The sequence below is a fragment of the Stomoxys calcitrans genome, chromosome 2 (assembly GCF_963082655.1).
Source record: "Stomoxys calcitrans chromosome 2, idStoCalc2.1, whole genome shotgun sequence".
Classification (NCBI taxonomy): Eukaryota; Metazoa; Arthropoda; class Insecta; order Diptera; family Muscidae; genus Stomoxys; species Stomoxys calcitrans.
This window is the reverse complement of record NC_081553.1, coordinates 115,756,004-115,778,912: the sequence shown is the minus strand read 5'-3', so window position 1 is coordinate 115,778,912 and position 22,909 is coordinate 115,756,004. Positions and strand designations below refer to the sequence as shown.

Here is a 22,909-nt window from a genome sequence, read left to right as displayed (position 1 = left end):
TTTAAAAAAAAGGACACATATTTTGCCCAGTTATGTTTGATAATAAAAATTTATTTCAAATTTTCCCTTAGATTCTCAACCAAAGAGGCCGCCACCCATGCCATTGTTGGCGTACACAACACTGAAATCAATGCCCAGCCTGTGAAATGTTCGTGGGGCAAGGAGAGCGGTGATCCCAATAATGCCCAATCCTTGGCCAGTCAGGCTTTGAATCCAGCTGCCGCTGGTTTTCCTTATGGCGTTGGTGCAGCCGCTGCTGCAGCAGCTGCCTATGGCCAACAGTTGGCAGCCACTGGCTGCTGGTATTCACCTACACCTACGTATCCCGCTTCATCGGCCACAGCTGCTGTAACGCCTGCTGCTTCGGCAGCTGTGCAAAATCAATTTCTGCAAGGTATCCAAGGCTATCATTTTGGCCAATATGGAGGCTATCAGCAAGGCTATATGGGGTAAGTTGAAATGTTGTAGTGGAAAAACTACAATAATTATAAACAATAGAAAAGCATTGTAAATTGTATGTCTACATAAGGTCTGATTTAGACCATGCTAGGTTCGGTTATCGGGAGGGTCAATCAAAATCAAAGTTTTAAAATTTCACCGAAATCAGCTATATAGAATAGCTTTATAGCTATATAGAAATATGGGTCGATGTAAACCATCTCCGGTTTGAACAACGGGAACAGATCATCCGATCATTAAGCTCGTCTCGAAAGAGAAACAAACACTGATTGTGAAATTTAATGATCTTCTCCCTAACGGGCAAAAAACTTTAAAACGGGAAGCCTAGTTCAACTCATAACTTTAAATTTCAACGGGTAATGAATGAGGCTTTTATGGGCTTAAGACCCTAAATCGGCAGAACAGTCTATATGACACATACATCAAATTGTGGTTCGATCACTATTAGTTTGGATGTCTAGAGGCTTAGTTCTCAATTTCAGCGAAATTGGATAATAAATACTGCCATCAAGGTATTTGCATGGCCTTAATCGGAAGTTCGGACTATAAAGCAGATATATATAAATATGGTCTAATCTGAACCATATTCGGAAAGGTGGTTTATCTTTCGTCATAATCCAGTGAAAAAATCGAAAATGGTCCAAGTTGGAACAAATTCGGCACGTATATTGAGGGGTCTAATGTGTCTGTTCAATTTTTACCATACATGATACGGATGTCGAAAAGCCTTACACAAGCCACTAAGTCAAATTTCAGCGAAAACGGATAATAAATGCGGCTTTTATAGGGCCAATACTTCAAATCGAGATATTGTTCTATATGGTAGCTATATCCGAATCTGGACCGATCTAGTTCAAATTAAACAAGTAAAAGCGTGCTTAGTTCAGCCGGTGCGAATCTTATATACCCTCCACCATAGATCGCATTTGTCGAGTTCTTCTCCCGATATCTCTTTTTAGGAAAACAAAGAGGATAAAAGAAAAGAATTACTATGATATTGGAGCAATGTCAAGTTATGGTCCGGTCTGAACTGAATGTGGGAGACCATAGTAGAACAAATTGTGTAAAATTTCAGCGAATTTAAGTAAGAATTGTGCCGTTTAGGGTCTCAAGAAGTAATATAGAGAGACTAGTTTATATGGGAGTTATAACAGGCTATTTACCAATTTGAACCATATTTGACACGTATGTTAAAGTTCATAAGAGAAGGCATTGTACAAAATTTCAGCCAAATCGGATAATATTTGAGGCCTTTAGAGGTTTCAAAAGTCAAGACCCCAGATCGGTTTAAATGGCAGCTATATCAGGCTATGAACCGATTTGAAACACATTTGGCACAGTTATTGGAAGTCATAGTAAAACACCTCACGCAAAATTTCAGCCAAATCGGATAAGAATTGTGCCCTCTAGTGGCTCAAGAACTCAAGACCCGAGATCGGTTTATATGGCTGCTATATCAGATATGAACTATTCTTAACACAGTTGTTGGAAGTCATAACAAAACAAGTCGTGCAAAATTTCAGCCAAATCGGATAGGAATTGCGCACTCTAGACGCTCAAGAAGTCTAAACCCCAGATAGGTTTATATGACAGCTATATCAGGTTATGGATCAATTCCAACTATTCTTGGCACAGTTGTTGAAAGTCATAACAAAAAACGTCATGCAAAATTTCAACCAAATCGGATAATAAATGCGCCCTCGAGTGGCTCAAGAAGTCAAGACCCCAGATCGGTTTATATGGCAGCTATATCAGGTTATGAACCGATTTGAACTATTCTTAACACAGTTGTTGGAGGCCATAACAAAACATCACGTGCAAAATTACAGCCAAATCGGATAGGAATTTTTCACTGCAGAGTATCAAGAAGTCAAGACCCCAGATCGGTTTATATGGCACCTATAACAGGTTATGGACCGATTTGAACAGTTCTTAGCACAGTTGGTAAAAGTCATAGTGAAACACCTCATGCAAAATTTCAGCCAAATTGGATAAAAATTGTGCCCTCTAGCGGCTCAAGAAGTCAAGATCGCAGTTCGGTTTATACGGTAGCTATATCAAAACGTGGACCGATATATCCCATTTTCAATCCGACCTATACTAAAAAGAAGTATTTGTGCAAAATTAAATTTCAAGCGGACGTACGGACGGCCAGATGGGCGGACATGGCTAGTTCGACTTTAAATGTCATGACGATCAAGAACATATATACTTTATGGGGTCTTAGACGAATATTTCGAGGAGTTACAAACAGAATGACGAAATTAGTTAACCCCCATCCTTTGGTGGTGTGTATAAAAAGGATGTCGAAGGGCTTAACATAACTCACTGTACTAAATATCGGCGAAATCGGACAATAAATGCGCCTTTTATGGACCCAAGACCTTTAATCGAGAGATCGGTCTATATGGCAGCTATATCCGAATCGCGACCAAATCTGAGCCAAACTAGGAAAAGATTTCGAGTGGCCTAATACAACTCACTGTCCCAAATTTCAGCAAAATCGGGTTATAAATGAAGCTTTCATGGGCAATTTGTAATCTCTCTGTGGAGGCTACAAATATTGTTTGGCGCAAACAATTTTTATACCCATCACCGAAGGATGGGGGCATATTCATTTTGTCATTCCGTTTGCAACACATAGAAATATCCATTTCCGACCTTATAAAGTATATTTATTCCTGATCAGCGTAAAAATCTAAGACGATCTAGCCATGTCCGTCTGTCTGTTGAAATCTCGCTACAGTCTTTAAAAATAGGGAATGTTCATGGGCAAAATTTTGCAATTTTGTCTTTAAAAATAGAGATATTGAGCTCAAATTTTGCACAGATTCTTTTTTTTTATCCATAAGCAGGATAAGTTCGAGGATGGGCTACATCGGACAATATCTTGATATAGCCCGATCCGATTTAGGGTCTTTGGCTAATAAAAGCCATATTTATTATCCGATTTTGCTGAAATTTGTGAGAGTGAGTTGTGTTAGGCCCCTAAACATCCTTTGCAATTTGGCCCAGATCAGATCAGATTTGAATATAGCAGCCATACAGACCGATCGGGCGATTAAGGGTCTTAGGCCTATAAAATCCACATTTATTATCCGATTTTGCTAAAATTTGCGACAGTGGCCCTTCGATATCCTTCGTAAATTTGGCCTAGATCGGTCCATATTTGAATATAGCTGCCATATACGCCACATTTATTATCCGATTTTGCTGGAATTCGAGACAGGGATTTGTGTTAGAACCTACGACAAACTTCGTCAATTTGGCTCAGATCGGTCTAGATTTGGATATAGCTTCCATATAGACCGATCCTCCGATTTAGGGTCTTAGGCCCCTAAGTGCCTCATTTATTATAAGATTTTGCTGAAATTTGGGACAGTGAGTTGTGTTAGGCCCTTAGACATTTTTTATCAATTTGGCTCTGATCGGTTCAGATTTGGATGTAGCTGCCACATAGACCGATCTATCGGTTTTTGGTTTTGGGCCACAGAAGTCGCATTTATTGTCCGATGTCGCTGAGATTTTAGACAGTGAGTTGTCTTAGGCTCTTCGAAGTCACTTTTCAATTTGGCACAGATCGGTCCAGATTTGAATAAAGCTGCCATATAGACCGATCTCTCGATTTAAGGTTTTGGGTCCTTAAAAGGCGCATTTATTGTCCGATTTCGAAATTTGGGACAGTGAATTGTCTCAGGCTCTTCGAAATTTTTCTGCAACTTGGCTCAAATCGGTCCAGATTTGGATATAGCTGCCATGTAGACCGATATCTTTATTTAAGGTCTTGGCCCCAAACAAAAGGGGCATTTATAATCCGATTTCCCTGAAATTTGACAAAGTGACTTATGTTAGGCTGTGTCGTATATGGTTCAGACCGGTTTGTTTTTAAATATAGCTATTAAAAGGACCAATATTTTGTTATACACAATCAAACAATGACCTGTACTTATCAGTTTTTGATCCAAATCGGACCATATTTCGGTATAACTGCTATGGGTCATAAGGTATGCAATTTTCACCGGATTTTGAGGAAAGGTGGTTTACATATATACCCGAGGTGGTGGGTATCCAATGTTAGGCCCGGCCGAACTTAACGCATTTTACTCGTTTTTTTTCAGTTCTATACCACTGTGCGTTGTGCCTCAAATAAGCCCAACTTCGTGTTGCTTGTACACAAGCAGATTTGAGTCTTTTCTGGATTTATGATGATATGACGAAGTTAGTTTAACAAATTATTCTGGAATTCTTAGACTTCTATTATAAGAGTCATAGTACGAAGATTGCCTTCCTTGAGATCGACGCAATAGATCAATCGTGGTTGAAATTTTACATTTCCTCCTACGAAACTGTATAAAACTATGTTACGGGTGGTAGACTTTTTAGGCTATCCCAAATTTAGCCGTTTTACACCGCCACCCATAACATAGCCGTAAAAGCAACATCTCATGGGTAAACTCTTCGATCTTTACTATAATTGATTATAACACAATAAAATAAATGCTAAAACAAATATCGAAAATAATCCTTTAACTGTAAAACATTATTTGGAAAACATCATTGGAAACATTTGTATTTAGCCCATAAAAGGAAGGATAATTGCATAAACACACATACATACATACATGCATACATACATTCATTTACATTAACATTCATATTTACATAGATGTATGTATGTATTTATGTGTGTGTGTGTGTGTGTGTGTGTGTGTATGAATATGTGTACATTTGCTGAGTGTTGTTAATGTAAACACAATTTAACACAAATTGAGGTTACACACTTTAAACACTTACATGGGTGTGCATGTAAATTAACGAGGACGACAATCAAAGGAGAAGACAAAAAAGTCAAAGGTGAAAACAAATATTGTTCTCTCGTTTTTTTTTCTCTCCATTCGTTTTTTCGTTTGGTTTTGCCGACTATGAACTCATGTGGAAAAGGGTTAACATTTGCATTACTCCTATTGTAGATATGTCAGAGCGTAAATATTAATTTTGTTTCAATTACACCTTTTAACAAAATGAAAATCCCTAAAGGTATTTGCTCTGAAAATGAAAGCATAATGTTTTTCCATTATAATGAATGGAAAAATAGATACTTTTTGATGCCGGTAAAAATTACAATGCTTCTGGCTTATGATTAACTACAAAACAATTCAAATGGAGAAAAATTAACAAATGAGTAATTAAATGCCTATTATGTTTAAATTTTTTTTTTTTACAATTACTTTTTTTTTTAACAAGTGTAAAATGAGTGAACTTTGGACCATTTTATTGCTATTTTAAAACAAAAGTACTGATAGAAAGCCTGAAAGGACATAAATTTAGGACAGCTTAAGCGACGCTTAATATGTTGGTTGATATGTAAACCACCTTTCATCAAAATCCAGTGAAAATTGTATGCCCTATGTCCCATAGCAGTACCGATCTGAACCATATACGACACGGATGTCGAAAAGCCCAATATAAGTCACTGTGTCAAATTTCAGTGAACTTGGATTTTAAATGAGCCTTTTCTAAGGGCAAGACTTTAAATTGAGATATCGGTCTACATGGCAACTATATCCAAATCTGAACCGATCTAAGCCAAATTGAAGAAGAATTTCGAAGGGCCTAAGACAACTCACTGTCTCAAATTTCAGCAAAATCGGATAAAAAATGTGGCTTTTATGGGCCTAAGACCCTAAATCGGAGGATCGGTCTATATGGAAGCTATATCCAAATCTGAACCGATCTAAGCCATATTCATGAAGGATATCGAAGGGCCTAACGCAACTCACAGTCAGAAATTTCAGCAAAATTGTATAATAAATGTGGCTTTTATTGGCCTAAGGCTATAAATCGGAGGATCGGTCTATGTGGCAACTATATTAAAATCTGAACCGATCTGTGCTAAATTGATGAATGACGTCGAAGGGCCCAACACAACTCACTGTCCCAAATTTCAGCAAAACCGGATGATAAATGTGGCTTTTATGGGCCTAAAACCCTAAATCGGAGGACCGGTCTATATGGCAGCTATATCCAAATCTATACCGATCTGGGCTAAATTGACGAAGGATGTCGAAGGGCTTAACATAGCTCATTGTTCCAAATTTCAACAAAATCGGATAGTAAATGTGGCTTTTATGGGCCTAAGACCCTAAATCGGCGGATCGGTCTATATGGGGGCTATATCAAGATACAGTCCAATATAGCCCATCTTCGAACTTAACCTGCTTATGGACAAAAAAAGTATCTGTGCAAAGTTTCAGCTCAATATATCTATTTTTAAAGACTGTAGTGTGATTTCAACAGACAGACGGACGGACATGTCTAGATCGTCTGAGATTTTTATGCCGATCAAGAATATATATACTTTATAGGGTCGGAAATGGATATTTCGATGTGTTGCAAACGGAATGACAAAATGAATATACCCCCATCCTTCGGTGGTGGGTATAATAAAATTCAATTTGTATTTGTTTGTTTGTTCCGTATAGACTCAAGAACGCCTGGACCGATTAACTTGAAACTTTCACAGATTGTGTAGGCTTGTCTGCAAGGAAACATGGGTTATATAACTTTTTGATATCGGAAGGGGGGCGGGCCCTCCCCTTTACCGGCAAAGTACTTCCCAAAAATAAAAGTGGACTGATTGGGGCTTTATGGGATTCAAATGAAAGGAATTCAAGACTAGAGTACGAATATCGTAATAAAAGTTGGGTCCAAGTACCTAGGGGGCCGTCCCAGCCCCAAAACCCTTTAAAATAGGTTTTTTTTGACGATCATGACAATATGGGACTCAAATGAAATGTATTCGGGTGCAGAATACCACTTTGGTTAGGAAGTAGGAATAGGCAATATAATTGATTGATAACGGAAGGGGCGGACCGTTACCCCAAAAACACTACCCAAAATCGCAAGTGGACCGATAAGGACAAAATGGGTATCAAATGAAAAGTATGCGGGAGAAGATAACGAATCTGCTATACTAATTCATGTCGAAGTATGGAGGGTCACTCCAACACCACAAAAACGCCCAAAATGGGCACATTAGCCGGATATATGGGACTAGGTTTGTTTGTTGCGTATAGACTGAAAAACGGCAGAAGCGATTTTCTCGAAATGTTCGCATATTGAGTAGGTTTATCTGGAAGGTAACATATTCTACATAATTTTTCGATATTGGAAGGGGAACAGACCCTCTCCCTTATGCTAAAAATACAACCCATAATCAAAAGTGGACCGAACGGGACAATATAGGTATCAAATGAAAGGTATTGGAGAGTAGAATACGAATATGATAAATATTAGAGTCTAAGTACCCATCGGCCCTCCTCAACCCAAAACTCCCCCAAACAAGCATATTGAACGTTCACTTCAATATGGGTCTCCAATGAAAGGTATTTGGGAGTAGATTTCGAATCTGGCATACAAAATCAGAACAAAGTATAAGGGGTCACGCCAAACCTCAAAAACGCCATTAGACCCATTATGATTATATGATACATAGCTGAACCGCTTTTCTTAAAATTGTCATAGATTGTGTACGTTTGTCTGGAAGAAAACAAAGGCTTTATAATTTTAAGATATCGGGTGGAGGCGGACCCTCCCCCTTACCCCAAAAATGCCAACCATATCCGAAAGTGGTCCGATGGGCACAATAAGGGTATCAAATTAAATGTATTGGAGACCAAAAACGAATATGGTATTAAAATTTGGGTCCAAGTACTCAGCGGGCCCCCCCCAAACCCAAAACGCCTCTAAACAGATATATTCGAAGTTCATGTCAATATGGGACTCCAATGAAAATTATTAGACAGTAGATTAAAAATATGGCATAAAACATTAGGTCCAAGTAATGGGAGGTCGCCAAAATACCCCCAAATGGGCATATTAGCCGACCATGGCTATATGGGACTCAAATGAAGGGTATTAGAGAGTAGATTACGAATATGACATTAAAATTTGCGTTCCAGTCAAGGTGGCGCTTTTCCTCCCAAAGACACGTCAAATGGGTTATTTGACCCATTATGACAATATGGGACTCATATGAATGGTATTTTAGAGTAGAAAACGAATTTGATATCCAATTTTCATATTTACCGGAAATGGCGATATGGAGTCAAAATTAAAGGGATTTGGAAGTGCAGCATGAATTTGATATCCATATTTGAATCGAAATATCTGAGGTGTCATCCCTCCCCTAAAAAGCAATTCCCATTGCCCTAATATTTAAAAACACCAGGAACCTAGCAGGCAAACTTCTCAGTTTAAACTCAATGATAAGGGTCCTTTTTTATAGCTGAGTCCGAACGTCGTCCCGACACCTCTTTGGGGAAAATTTTTCAAATGACCAATCATGGCATTGTACCTCGCAACTGTCGTCAGCATTAAGAGGGGATAACCACCGCTTTGTCCGATGTTCTCGCCAGGATTCGAACACCTTCAAGGTCATAGGCTACAATGGCACGAATTCGATATCCGCATACAGGACGAAGTGTCCCATCCCTAAAAAGATATTAGAGAGTTAAGGAAGGCGCAGCGCAGCGGGCCCGGTTCGGCTAGTAATATATGATAGTTTATCAAAAGGTGGACCTATTGGTAGACCAACCCCAGATTAAACGTGTCAATATAACTCACCAATATTATTATTATTCCAGCATATATTCAATGAGCGAAACTTAATTTATTAAAGTAATTTACATAGGCAAAGGCAAAAACCCCGAATTTATGCCTAATTTATGCAGCAGAGTAAAAGTACTTCAGTTTCATATCTCAAACTCTATAACTTCGGCGTCTACGGGTTTAAGAAGTCAAATCGATGGATAACTTCATTAGAAGCTATAACAGTTGAGAACGGCAAAGTTGATGTGATATGGAGATGAAATGCAAAATTTCAAGGCCTTAGGTGGTCCGGACGCTTCTTGGCAGGGCCCTTATATTGGTCACCTCTACATTTCGAAAAAATTTTCGGGCTGCTAAATCTGCAAAATCCAAAAAGAGTTATGTCTATCGCTTTTTATACTCACCACCATAGAATGGGGGTATACTAATCTAGTCATTTCGTTTGTAACACCTCGAAATATTTTTAGCCCTTACAAGCCGCAATTTGGTCCGATTTGACTGAAATTGAGCATTTAGTGTTTTGTGATGACTTTCAACAAATGTGAAAACTATGGTCCTGTTTAAACCGATCTCCCGATTAAGGGTCTTAGGCCCATAAAAACCACATTTATTACCGATTTTGCTGAAATTTCGGACAGTGAGTTGTGTTAGGCTCTTCGACATTCTTCATTAATTTGGGCCAGATCGGTCCAGATTTGGATATAGCTGTTATATTGACCGATCTCTCGATTTTAGGTTTTGGGGCCATAAAAGGCGCATTTATCGTCCAATGTCGCCGAAATTTTGGACAGAGGGCAGTGTTAGGCACTTCGAAATGTTTCTGCAACTTGGCCCAAATCGGTCCAGATTTGCATACAGCTGTCATATAGACCGATATCTCGATTTAAAGTCTTGACCCCATATATGTCACATTTATAATCCGATTTCACTGAAATGTGACACAGTGATAGTTCAGATTGGTTTATTTTTAGATTGGTTTTAGAATTAACGAATAAGTTCTGAGAAAATATTTATGCCATTTGTCGTTATAACATTATATCTTAGCCATTCCATCACTTCTACGATTCCAAGGATCTCCGCTTAATACACCCTGCAGTGGTCACGTAACCTTCTTGATATGACAAGTCCTAGTCTTAGGACCAAAGCCCACCTGTTCGTCTAATTTGGAACCATGCGTAAAGAAGTCAATGCGACTTCTGTTACCATAGATATTGCAGTTCCAATCGATTCCATTAGGAATAGTGCTACAGTACTTTTTTATTAAAAAGCGGCTTAGGCAACGTGTTATCCACACTGCCTGGGACCTGGGGCATTGTACCAAGGAAAACACAGTGTCCAGGCGCCACAGAAACAAAAGGAGATATCTCTTAGCCCTAAAGTAGTGGTCGCAGCAATTTGTCTTACAACAATGTCCAGAGACATTAGTTGTATCATTAAATGCAGTTCATCAGATGTTGTTGTCCTTAGTGCGGCTTTGATGCACAAATAAGCCATCCTTTAATCCGGCTGTATATTGAACAGTAGGTGGACTTTCGAAGCGACGTCAACCATTCCACAACATCATATAGCATTATAGGTCTGACAACTTCAGTATACACCCGGTGCATAATACGCGGTTTCAACGCCCAAACTTTTGGCCATGACTCTCTTGCAGGTGTATAGCTCCAAAATAACTTGTCTTGTCCTTTCCAAAATGTTGGATTTATAGATCAATTTTCCGTCGTCCTGCAAAACACTCAGGTAATTTGCGCTATCAGTAAATAGAACATTCTCTTCCCCAAGGAGACAGGTGCCACCATAGGTAACTTATATCTCCTGCTGAAAAGAACAACTTCGATTCTTATACGGATTTACATCTAGGACACTTTCGGTATCCCACTTCGCAGTCATACTAAGAGTTTCCTGAAGTATATCTTTTAGGATGCTGGGAAACTTTCCCCTAACCGTAATAGCCACGTCATCAGCATACGTGGCCTGCCGTAATACAGCCTGCCGTAATACATCTATTAAGTAAGTTATTAAAAAACTATCTTACGGAAGTATTGATGTCTTTAAACGCAAGCTCCTTCATGATTGATGTCGGTGTCGAAAGCACCGTCCATGTAAAGAAATGCTACCCTTGTATTTTCCTTGAAAATCGAGAGAATCCTCTATGTAGGCTATTAAATCGTGAAGGGCTATTTCAGCATACGGCCTAGACAGGCGATTTCAGATCATAACTTTTAAACACATTTCCCCCTTTTTACCTCACTTATTAATTGGTCTTCGTCCGTGTTAGGTGTGTTGAAACCCGTTATATATACTATGGTATGTTTGCATCTCAACATTCAAATAGACACACACACGCACATAGCTACATGTGTATGCACGCATATAAGTATAAGTATGCCCGTTGTATGCTCATTCCAAGAATAAAGTTACAGATATGTATTTTAATGATTGAAATGCCTTTGGGTATATAATGATAAAATGACGAATGTCTGAATTCATTTACTAATTGTCAGGCTTGTTCATTAAATGTTCACGCTGAGCCAAGCACTTCTTGGGGTATTCGCTTGAGCATGCGATTTGTCGGTATGTGTTTTGTTTTTAATTTTCTAAATGTCAACTTATGAAAACATGTGGCTAAAAAAAAACAAATTTATATCGCCTAAGTTCTAAAGTGCAAATGTACCGTCGTCAGTGCGACCTCAGAAGGACGGACTACTACAGTGTGAGAGTGATAATTGTACACGTTGTATGCAAATAAAGTACTCGCACACATTAACAGATCTACTTTAAAATTTCCAATTTACATTTCCCCAACACCCATTCAATTAAATCACAAGGATGTGGGTGAGTGTGTGTGTGTGTGCGTGTGTTTCTTTGTATGGGGAAATGTTTATTTAGCTGTTTGGGAATTTTATGTAGATTAAGTATCTATTAACTAAATTAGTTTTCACACAACCAAAACATTGTATTTTTGTGTTTAATTTTTTGTTTTTGTACAAATTTAACACTGCTTTCATTGCGTCTTTTACAGCATGGGTGTTCAAATACCAACCACTTGGCAAGGCGTAGCTACACAAGCCCAAATTTCTCCTGCTCAACAGTTGGCGACGGCGGGCGTTGCCGGTGCCGCCATACCACAGGCAGCTGGTGTCGTAGCCTACCCCATACAGCAATTCCAAGTTAGCCCCCAGGTAGGTAACCCCTTCAAACTATACTAAGAAACACCAACCAAAATAAGAAAAAAAAAAAAATGAAACACAGAACAAGAACAAAATGAAAGGCAACATGAAAGCTTTTGACATAAATAAATATTATTGCACTTTACATAGGCAATATGTACATAATAAGTAGTTTTGTTTCGTTTCCTTTCGTTTTATTTCGTATTCCCCCGTTTTTGCTCCCTTTGTTGTTTTTTCTTTTCCTACTTTTGCATGTTTTCTGTAGCACTATTTTCTTAAGATTTTTTTCAATGTTTTTCTTTCTACTTCAGCTTCAATCTCTTAGGTTAAGTGAAGGGAATTTTATTTTAATTAGGGCCAATACTACACTCAGAGAAATAAGTCTGCTGACATCAGCAAACACTGTCTGCTGGCTTTAAATTAAGAATGTTGAACTTTGGAAAGAAAACATTTCCAATTTTAGAGCATCTTAACGATAATTGAGGCATTTCCTATAAAATCATTAATTTCTTCTTTAAAATCATCAACACGATCTTAAAAGACATTTTGCATATTGTTTTTTGAAAACATTGAAAAATTGTATAGTTTACAAAAATTTGATAAAATTCTACAAACTTTTAGAACTAAAAAATTAGACATAGTTACAAGAATTTGAAGCATTTTGAGGCTACTATCAACATTTTATCTTCTAAAAACAGCAGAAAATGTTTGCTATGTTAGCAAAAATTTACTGCTGTTCAGCTGACTTTTTGTTGTTTCATCAAACATTTTGTGTATCAACAATGGATCTTCTCCTTCTTGGCGATGACGTAGAAAAATCTCTATAATTTTTGGAATATCAAAATTGATTCATAAGCAAAATCCACAAATGCTAAATTTGCCCATGAAAATTTCATTAAGGAAGAGGGGCAAAGCTTGTCACATATCAATGAATTCTGTCTGATTGTAAGTTCAATGAAGAGGAGTTGCAGACAAGTATGAGTACAGCGTATGGCTGTGCAAAACCTCTTTGTGGAGAAGTTTCTTCAGGGCTGCCATACTAAATGGAACGGTACGTCACAAAGTCAGCAGTAAGGGATCACCACCGCTGGAATTTTATGCTTGCAGCAAATGGAAGCACAATGCTTGTATCTCCTGATGAAAAGAACAACTTCCGACTTTGTAGGATTTTCGCCTAGACCTCAATTCGCCATCGTACGTACTGATTCTTTAATTATATCTCTAAGAGTGTTGAGAAACTTCCCCTAACCACAATGGCTAGCCTCGTCACCTACATACGCAACAACTTTTATACTTTTTTCTTCCAGAGACAATAATATATTGCCAATGGCTATACTCCAAAGTGGAGGAGACAGTCTTTGTAGATCTACAGATCCCAAGCCTGCCGTAATGAATTTTTTAACAAATAAGTTATTAAGAAATGTCCCTACCAGTAGTATTGCTGCTACAAACTCTAGTTCCCTCATGATAGATATACGTTTAACATAATTTAAAGCTCCCTCAATATCAAGGAAATGCCACCATTGTATATTCCTTGGCAGCGAAACACAGGCGATCTCCAGGGATATTTGCCTAAGATACGGTTGTATCAACCTCTCTAGTGTCTTCAGCTGAAACGATGACAGAATAATACTCCAAAAATGTTCGCCTTCTTGTTTTAAGGTTTCCCCATCTTTTGAAATGAAAATGACCCCTGTGTCTCTCCATACCACAAATATACATGACATGCTGATTGAAGTAGAGTATATCTGTCTAAGCCAAGACGCCAGTCTATCGGAGACTGCTTGTAATTCAACCGGTGATCAGGGCCTGGCCACTAAAATGAGTCAACATTTTTATCGCCCAAGGAATTTTCAACTCAGACACAATTTCTCCCATTTCTCTCTTCTTGCACTTCTTGCGCCAGTTTGCCGTTGGAGAATTTCCAGGGAAATGTGTATTAAACAGTAGTCCCGGTGTTTCCTTACTGGACATTGTCCATACAATTTTTCATACTTCTGAATATATCCAAGCGTTTTGAGGATATGACATTCCTGAGTATTACCATACGAATGGTTACAACTTAGACGACCAAGTGGACTTTGATGTCGAAGAACTAGGACGGCTCATATCAAGAAGGTTGCCCGACCATTTAAGTGTGTATCAAACGGAGAGCCTTGCAATGAAAGAAATAGTGGAATGGCTAAGATGTAATGTCATAACGACGATTGCCATAGATATCTTCTCAAGCAGCCAGGCATCCATTAGGTAACTATGGGTCATTTTATTTCTGAATTCAATTCATCCCCCTCCACTTTAGGAATTCTCTCAACGAGATGGCTGAAGAGTTCAAAATTCATCTGTTTTGAGTGCCGGGCCACAAGGTTATCGCAGGGAATTGTAGAGCAGACGAGCTTGCGAGGGGAACTGTAATCTATGGATATGCCTTGGGCGACATGAAAGCTTGGTCTTCAGGATCAGGCCCGAAGGGCAACGAATAACAGATGGTCAAAAAGTGCTGGTTGTGAACAGAATTATGTGGCCCAGTCTACCGCTTTGGTGTCGCTGGCTAGAACTGTCGTCTCAGTCATTGTGTCCGTCGTGGCAAATCACTGTCTAATCGAAATATTTACATGTTGACTGACTGAAGTTTGCAAGTAAAGACTTCTGCAAAAGCTGTGAGGACGTCGAGGAAGCAGAGACTCTAGCACATCTGTTGTGAGTGTGTGTTCCTCACTGACAGAAAGAGTTCCACTTTAGCTTCTCATTTGTTGAGAACTGGATGTGAGTTTTCGCAAGTTGTTGGGCTTATAGAAGCGATCTGATCGATTGTAGAAGGCATTTTCCTTCCCCTGTTCCTGTGGCTTCTCAATGGACGAAAATGTCTTAGTGAGTTTGATGGCAGACATCTTTCACGATGATGATAGCATTGGTGAGCATTGTATAGCCGTTGGAAGTACAGTACGAATCTTATATCCAAATTTGGGACTAAGTGTCATAAGGGGCACATTACTCCCAAATAGACAGGTGGATTCGGATCGGGACAATATACAACTCTAACGAAAAGTTAACATTTGGAAGAAACTGTATGAGGAACCGTCTAACATTAACAAGTAAAAGAGTGCTAAGTTCCGCCAGGCCGAATCTTATATACCCTTCACCATGGATCGCATTTGTGAAGTTCTTTGAATGACTTTTTCAAATATCAAGTTATTATATCAAGTTATTGACCGATATGGGCCGTACTTGTCAAGGCTTTTAGAAGTTCAAAATTTTCGGCAGATCGTGTAATAATTGCGCCCTTCAGAGTCTCACAAATTCAAATTGGGAGATCGGTGTACATGGCAGCTATATCAGGTTATATGCCGATTCCGACCATACTTGATACAGTTGTTGGAAGTCGTACAAAAACAATTCTTATTTATATCAATCTTCTGCGCTCATTCTAAAATCTCTGACACCAAGTTTCGAGGTGTCTTCCACCACTTGATCTTTCCATCGGGCTTTTGGTCTTCCTGGTTTGCGTGTACCACCGTATTTGCCTTCAAAAGACTTCTTTGCTGGAGCTTCTTCCATCCATTCTGACAACATGACCTAGCCAATACAGCCGTTGTATCTTGATGCGGGTAACTATGCTATCGTCGTCATACAGCTCGTGGTTCTCCATTTTCTTTGTCTGGTCGGTTGCGCAAGGCTTTTTGGGAGTTGAAACCATTAGTTTCGTCTTATCTCCATCTACTGCCAGACCCATTTTCACTTACTCTCTTTCGATTCTTTCCAAGGCTGCAGTTACTAATTTCGGTGACCGTCCTTTGATATTGATGTCGTCGGCATAGGCGAGTAGCATGTGTTCTCTTGTGATTAGTGTGCCATATCTTCTCCAGTTCTCTCCTTGTCTGAAACCTTGTTTGGTATTAAATGGTTCGGAGAGATTCTTTCCTATTCTTACTGAGGAACGCGTATCAGCAAGTGTAGACCAAACTCAGACATGGCTTGAAATACCTTTGAACTTAGAGGAGTATCGAAGGTGGCTTTGTAGTCAACAAAGAGATGATAGATGTTGATTTGTCCTTCTCGGGTCTTTTCCAGGATTTGGCGCAGTGTGAATATCTGGTCCAGGGTGAATTTACCAGGTCTAAAGCCGCATTGATAGGGCCCAATTATATCTTTGACTTTAGGTTTTAATCTCTCACACAGTACGCTCGAGAGTATCTTGTATGCGATGGGGAGAAGACTTATTCCTCTGTAGTTGGCACATTCCGTCTTGTCTACTTTCTTGTGTACCGGACATAGTATGCTAAGGTTCCAATCATCGGATATGCGTTCTTCTATCCGGATTGCGCAGATAAGCTGATGCGTACGCCTTATCAGCGTATCGCCTCCGGTCTTAAACAGTTCAGCAGGTAACCCGTCGGCTCCTGCTGCCTTGTTGTTCTTAAGTTGGGTCACTACTACTTGGATTTCATCCTAAATAGAAGGTAAACATTCTGTACCATCATCAGGGATTGGTTCTGCGGTATCCTCTTCGCCGCCAACGTCGGTCACTAGCATTTGGATAAAATGTTCTTTCCATATCCTCAGCATGTCATCTGTGTCAGTTACAAGATATCCTTCTTTGTCTCTGCAGGAAGATGTGCCTTAGAATGCCTCAGAATTAGATATAGCTCCCATCTATTTGTTCGTCCGATTTTCAGTAATAATGCAATAAAATGGTCATTTGTTACCCGAATTTCTCGAAATTTGGCAGGAGAGATTTTTTCTTGACTCTCAATATTACTGGTGAATTTCATTGAAATCGGTTTCAGATTTAGATATAGCTCTCATATATATATATGGCCCGATTTTAACTTCTAGAGTCACAGCAATCGCATTTATTGACCCATCTTGCCAAAATTTTGCAAAACGCTTTCCTCGACGACTGCCACAGTATCTGAAGAGTTTGCTCGAAATCGGTTCAGATTTAGGTATAGCTCTCATGTATATGTTCGCCTGGTTTTGAGGAAAATTGCAATAAAGTGCTCATTTGTTAACCGATTCTGTCGAAATTTTGCAGGAAGTATTTTTCTTGTGACTCTCAACATAACTGGTGAATTTTATAGAAATCGGCCCAGATTTAGATATAGCTGTCATATATGCATATGACCAGATTTTCACTCCAAGAGCCACTGCAAGCGCATTGTTTGACCAATCTTGCCAAAACTTTGTACAACGCTTTCCTCGACGACTACTACATTATCTGAGAAGTTTTTCTCAAAATCGGTTCAGAAGTAGATATAGCTACCATATATATGTTCGTCAGATTTTGGGTAATTTGCCATAATGTTGTCATTTGTCAACTGTCGCTTTTACAGTTTGAACATATTTGCTCGCCGAGGTCTCTCAAAATTGGTTCAGAATTGGATATAGGTCCCACATTGTATTTATAGGGTAGGTGTAGGGTATTATACAGTCGGCACCGCCCGACTTTTGCCTTTCCTTACTGGTTTTTACTTAGTTTATGGGTTAACTAAGACGGGATAAAAGATTTTTTTTTTTTTTAAAGGGGATAGAGTATATGGGCAGATCTCACATTTAGTTGTGGTATTTGGTAAAGGTTATGGTGTTGATTGTTGTTCTCTCTATTGTATTTATATTGTTTTGTACAAGATTTTAAAATCCTTAGAATCTCATACCATATGACATTTGCTAGTTAAGAAGTCAGGAATTTGAAAATTAAAACGAAGACATTTTCAAATGTCTTATGTTTCTTGTGTTCATTCACGAAAAAGTACAAAAAGTTGTATACGTTTAGAATTTATCTTCAATTTCTTTATGACTTAAACTTAAGTTTTTACGAATTTGCATGTTTTTCTTCTCAAGTTTATATAGAAATTTTCATTTTTTGTAATCTTAAATTCCTTTATAGACTACTCCTTTTGCTCCAAGCTATCAAGTAGAATAATTTTTAATAATTTTTTTGGCATATTGCTCTATTCACGTGCACTTTCCTCTTTGCAATTTTATTCCATTCAAATTCATTCAAATTGAAAAAAAAACCAACCAATAAACAAATGTTTCCTCTTATTTATACAATGTTCTCCTTCAAATTACCTTTTTTTAATACTCTTTTTTCAATTTTTACTAACACCCATATTATTTTTTAAGGTTTATCCTTTACTTTTGCAGGCACAGTAAATCCTCACAACAAAAATTAATTGAAATTACAAAAAAAAATTTATATATATATATTAAAAAAATATAATTATACTATAAAACCAAAGAAAAATATGCTAAATTAAGAATTTGACATAATTGTGAGTTGTAAATAGAAAACCAAGAGTAAACAAAAAAATCCCCCAAAAGAAAAGATACGGAAAACAAAACCAAAAAGGAAAAACAACACCTTAAATTATGCTGCAAATCCATAAATGGTCAAACAAAATCTCAAAAATTATACAAAATGGCATATTTTATTTATATACCTACCTAACTAAGCATACCCATATATGTTTATAAAATTTAATGAGATGAAATGAATTGAATGGTAATCCAAACAAACAAACAAAAAACAAAAATGCCAATAAACTTCAAAATAAATAAATAAATACTTCATTGAATAGAATTATTTGTGAATTGACATGGGTTTAAAGGTCTGCAACAACAAACTGCAAACTAATGGAGAGGACTTAAATCCCGTTTAATCCAACATAGAAATGTTCATGGTATTAGTGTAACAGAAATAATCAAAGGACATACGCACACAAACACACACCTACACAAACCAAGACAACACTTAACCGTACAAATATATGCCAATTAGGAATAACTCTTTGAAACCATTTTCACGCTTTTTCTTTACACATGTTTATGTATATTACAATTTTCGTTTTAATTATGCCTTAGAACCCTACACCGCTTTAGTAAATTTTCACTTCACTATATGCTTTAAGTTTTTCTTATTTAAGCTAAAATATAAAAACTTTTTTGCAAAGGTAGAACTTAAATAATTTTTAAGATTTGTTGATTGAAAATTTTGAATTCTAAAAAAATTATCACTCAAGACTGACTTTTGCTTTAAACTAAAAGGAGGCAAATGTTTCATATAGTCTTACTAATTTTCTCTTTAAGGTATTCCAGATACTTAAAAGATCTACAAGTTCAGTCACTGCATACAGGGTGGCTGATGAAAGCCGCTACCAAAAAAAAATGTAATAACTTTTTTTCTATTTAATAATAATAATTTAATAATTAATTTAATTAATTAATTAATTAATTTAATTAATAATAATTTAATAATTAATTTAATAATTTAATTTAACATGAATAAAAGAAAAATGTATTCCATACACCGAAAAAAAAATGTAGCAATATTCATCATTGTAGCAATATTCATCAGCCACCCTGTACAGTGATTAATGTGTAAGTCTATCTCTCCAAAAACTTCGATATGTGAAAATTCTCCACTTTTCGTATAATTTTAATACCCTACACCACTACCAGGGTACAGGGTATTATAACTTAGTGCATTTGTTTGTAACACCCAAAAGGAAGAGAAATAGACCCATTGAAAAGTATACCGATCGACTCAGAAACACTTTCTGAATCGGTTTAGCTATGTTCGTCTGTCTGTCTGTCTGTCCGTCCGTCTGTCTGTCCATGTTAAGTTGTGTACAAACTACAGGTCGTAATTTTTTCCGATCGTCTTCAAACTTGGTACGTACGTGTTTTTCGACCTAGAGACGAAACCTACTGAAATTGGAAAAAAATCGGTTCAGATTTGGATATAGCTTCCATATATCTATACTCGCCCGATTTCCGGTAATACAGCAATAAAATGGTCATTTGTCAACCGATTCTCTCGAAATTTGGCAGGAAGGATTCTCTTAAGACTCTCAATATTAGTGGTAAATTTCATAGAAATCTATTCAGATTTGGATATAGCTCTCATATATATGTTCGTTCGATTTCCGGTAATACAGCAATAAAATGGTCATTTGTAAACCGATTCTCTCGAAATTTGGCAGAAAAGATTTTTAAACGACTCTCAATATTTAAGTTGAATATCATAGATATCGGTTCAGATTTGGATATAGCTTCCATATATATGTTCCTCCGATTTGCAGTAATACAGCAATAAAATGGTCATTTGTTAACCGATTATCTCGAAATTTGGCAGGGAGGATTTTCTTTTGACTCTCAATCTTATCAGTGAATTTCATAGAAATGTGTTTAGATTTAGGTATAGCTCACATTTATATATATCGCCCGATTTTCACTCCTAGACCCACTGCAAGCGCATTTATTGCCCAATCTTTCCAAAATTTTGTACAACGCAATCGAATTCCACAATATCCATAAAATTTGGTCGAAATCGGTTCAGATTTAGATATAGCTCCCATGTGTATGTTCGTCAGATTTTGGATAATTTGTTGTCATTTGTCAACCGTAGTTAATACATTTTGAACATATTTGCTTTGGTCGAAATTTGATACAGGAATTTTAATAAGCTATCTGGATGTCGAAATAATTCGTGAATATTTTCATGCGACCATTTCTCACAACTTTCTATGTGGATTATCAGCACTAGAGTGCATTTGTGAACTTCAATCTTTGCATGGCGGTGAAACACTATCCTAAATCACTGTAAAAACCTGGTTTAATGAGTTAAATAATGACTGAAACTCGCTCAAAGACTAATTCCATGAAGGCCGTCAAAAACCAGAAAACATTAATGACGTGCGTAAACTTTTAATACCGGATTGTCATGTGACACACCGTGAGATAGAGGTATTCTGGGGCATTTTTATACCCACCACCGAAGGAAGGGGGTATATTCATTTTGTCATTCCGTTTGCAACACATCGAAATATCCATTTCCGACTCTATAAAGTATATATATTCTTGATCACCGTAAAAGTCTAAGACGATCTAGACATGTCTGTCCGTCTGTCCATCTGTCTGTTGAAATCACGCAACAGTCTTCAAAAATAGAAATGTTGAGCTGAAACTTTGCACAGATTCTTTTTTTGGCCATAGGCAGGTTAAGATCGAAGATGGGCTATATCGGACTATATCTTGATATAGCCCCCATATAGACCAATCCGCCGATTAAGGGCTTAAGGCCAATAAAAGCCACTGTTATTATCCGATTTTGCTGAAATTTGGGACAGAAAGTTGTGTTAGGCACTTCGACATCCTTCGTTAATTTGGCACGGATCAGTCCAGATTTGGTTATAGCTGCCATATAGACCGATCCGCCGATTAAGGGTCTTATGCTAATAAAAGCCACATTTATTATCCGATTTGCTGAAAGTTGGTATAGAGAATTGTCTTAGGCCCTTTGACATCTTTATTAAATTTTGCTCTGATCAGTTCAGATTTGGATATAAATAGCTGCCATATAGACGGATCTCTCGGTTTTAGGTTTTGGGGCCAGAAAAGGCGCATTTATGGTCTTATGTCGCTGAAATTTGAGACAGTGAGTTGTGTTAGGCTCTTCGACTTCCTTGTTCAATTGGGCCCAGATCGATCCAGATTTGGATATAGCTGCCATATGTGTCAGATTTCTCGATTTAAAGCTTTGGGCCCATAAAAGGCGCATTTGTTGTCCGATGTTGCCGAAAATTGGGACAGAAAGTTAAGTGAAACCCCTGCACATATTTCTGTAATTTGTTCTAGGTCGATCAAGATTTGCATATAGCTGCCTTATAGACCGATATCTCGATTTAAAGTCTTGGCCCGATAAAAGGCGCATTTATAATACGATTTCACTGAAATTTGACACAGTGACTTATGTTAGGCTTTTCGACATCTGTGTCGTATATGGTTCAGATCGGTTTACTTTAAGATATAGCTACTAAAAAGACCAATATTGAACAATGACTTTTACTTATTATTATTTGGTCCAAATCGGAACATATGTCGATATAACTGCTATGCCACAAGTTATGCAGGTAGATATCCGGACATAAGGTATGCAATTTTCACTGGATTTTGTTAAAAGGTGATTTACATGTACACCCGAGGTGGTGGGTATCCAAAGTTCTGCTCGGACAAACTTAACGCCTTCTTACTTGTTCTTCTTACAAATTTCTGAGTTTGAAATTAAATTTTCAGAAAATTCCAATTTTTCTCTTATTTTGCAATGATCTCGCCAACACCTCAGGTTGATCCATTCACATTTTCAAAGAGTTATCTGTACCCCTTCTCAAACGGAAGATTTTTTACTAGTTTTTTTGTTTGATTCTAACCCATTATGGAATGGTGTGATTGGCGATGCTATATGATCAAACTCTATTGATTCCCTTGAGTATTGTGGGCATGTGGGCTTTGTGACGTTTTAATAACGATACTTCCATGGTGTGTGGTTAATCGTCTTTCAATTCCTTATGTAGGAATGTTCGCCAAAAATACAAGACTTTCCCAAAACTTACGTCCGTTTGTAATTGATCCGTGGTTCTCCCTTTAGCTGCTCCCCATAGTGTGGTGCTCTGTAAAGCCCTATATTATCCTTCTGCTCTACCATCCATATAAAATAAATTTTGAACTGTTTACCCATCTCGTTAAGGAATTTGCAAACATCGATGAATACCTTCACTAAGTCATTACACATTTCGGAGAAACCCGAATTTTTTATTTAATTTTCTCATTTTGCAGTACTACCAATGTTTATTCGTTTGATAATTTTTTATTTATATTTGCCGGTGCAGGGT

At 37.6% G+C, this 22,909-nt stretch overlaps 1 protein-coding gene across 3 annotated transcripts in view; it reads left to right on the top strand.

Annotated features, from left to right (window-relative positions):
* LOC106090681 (cytotoxic granule associated RNA binding protein TIA1) overlaps positions 1-22,909 on the top strand; it is a 348,445-nt gene that overhangs the window by 315,292 nt on the left and 10,244 nt on the right. Inside the window, exons 6-8 of one of the 3 annotated variants that reach the window (XM_059363828.1) lie at positions 72-449; positions 12,092-12,251; positions 18,384-18,915. In XM_059363828.1, coding sequence (XP_059219811.1) covers positions 72-449; positions 12,092-12,251; positions 18,384-18,392 — 547 coding nt within the window. In that variant the 3' untranslated portion in view covers positions 18,393-18,915. Of the gene's footprint in view, positions 1-71; positions 450-12,091; positions 12,252-18,362; positions 18,916-22,909 lie in introns of those variants that run through there. The other 2 variants (XM_059363827.1, XM_059363826.1) reach the window with 2 other exon arrangements.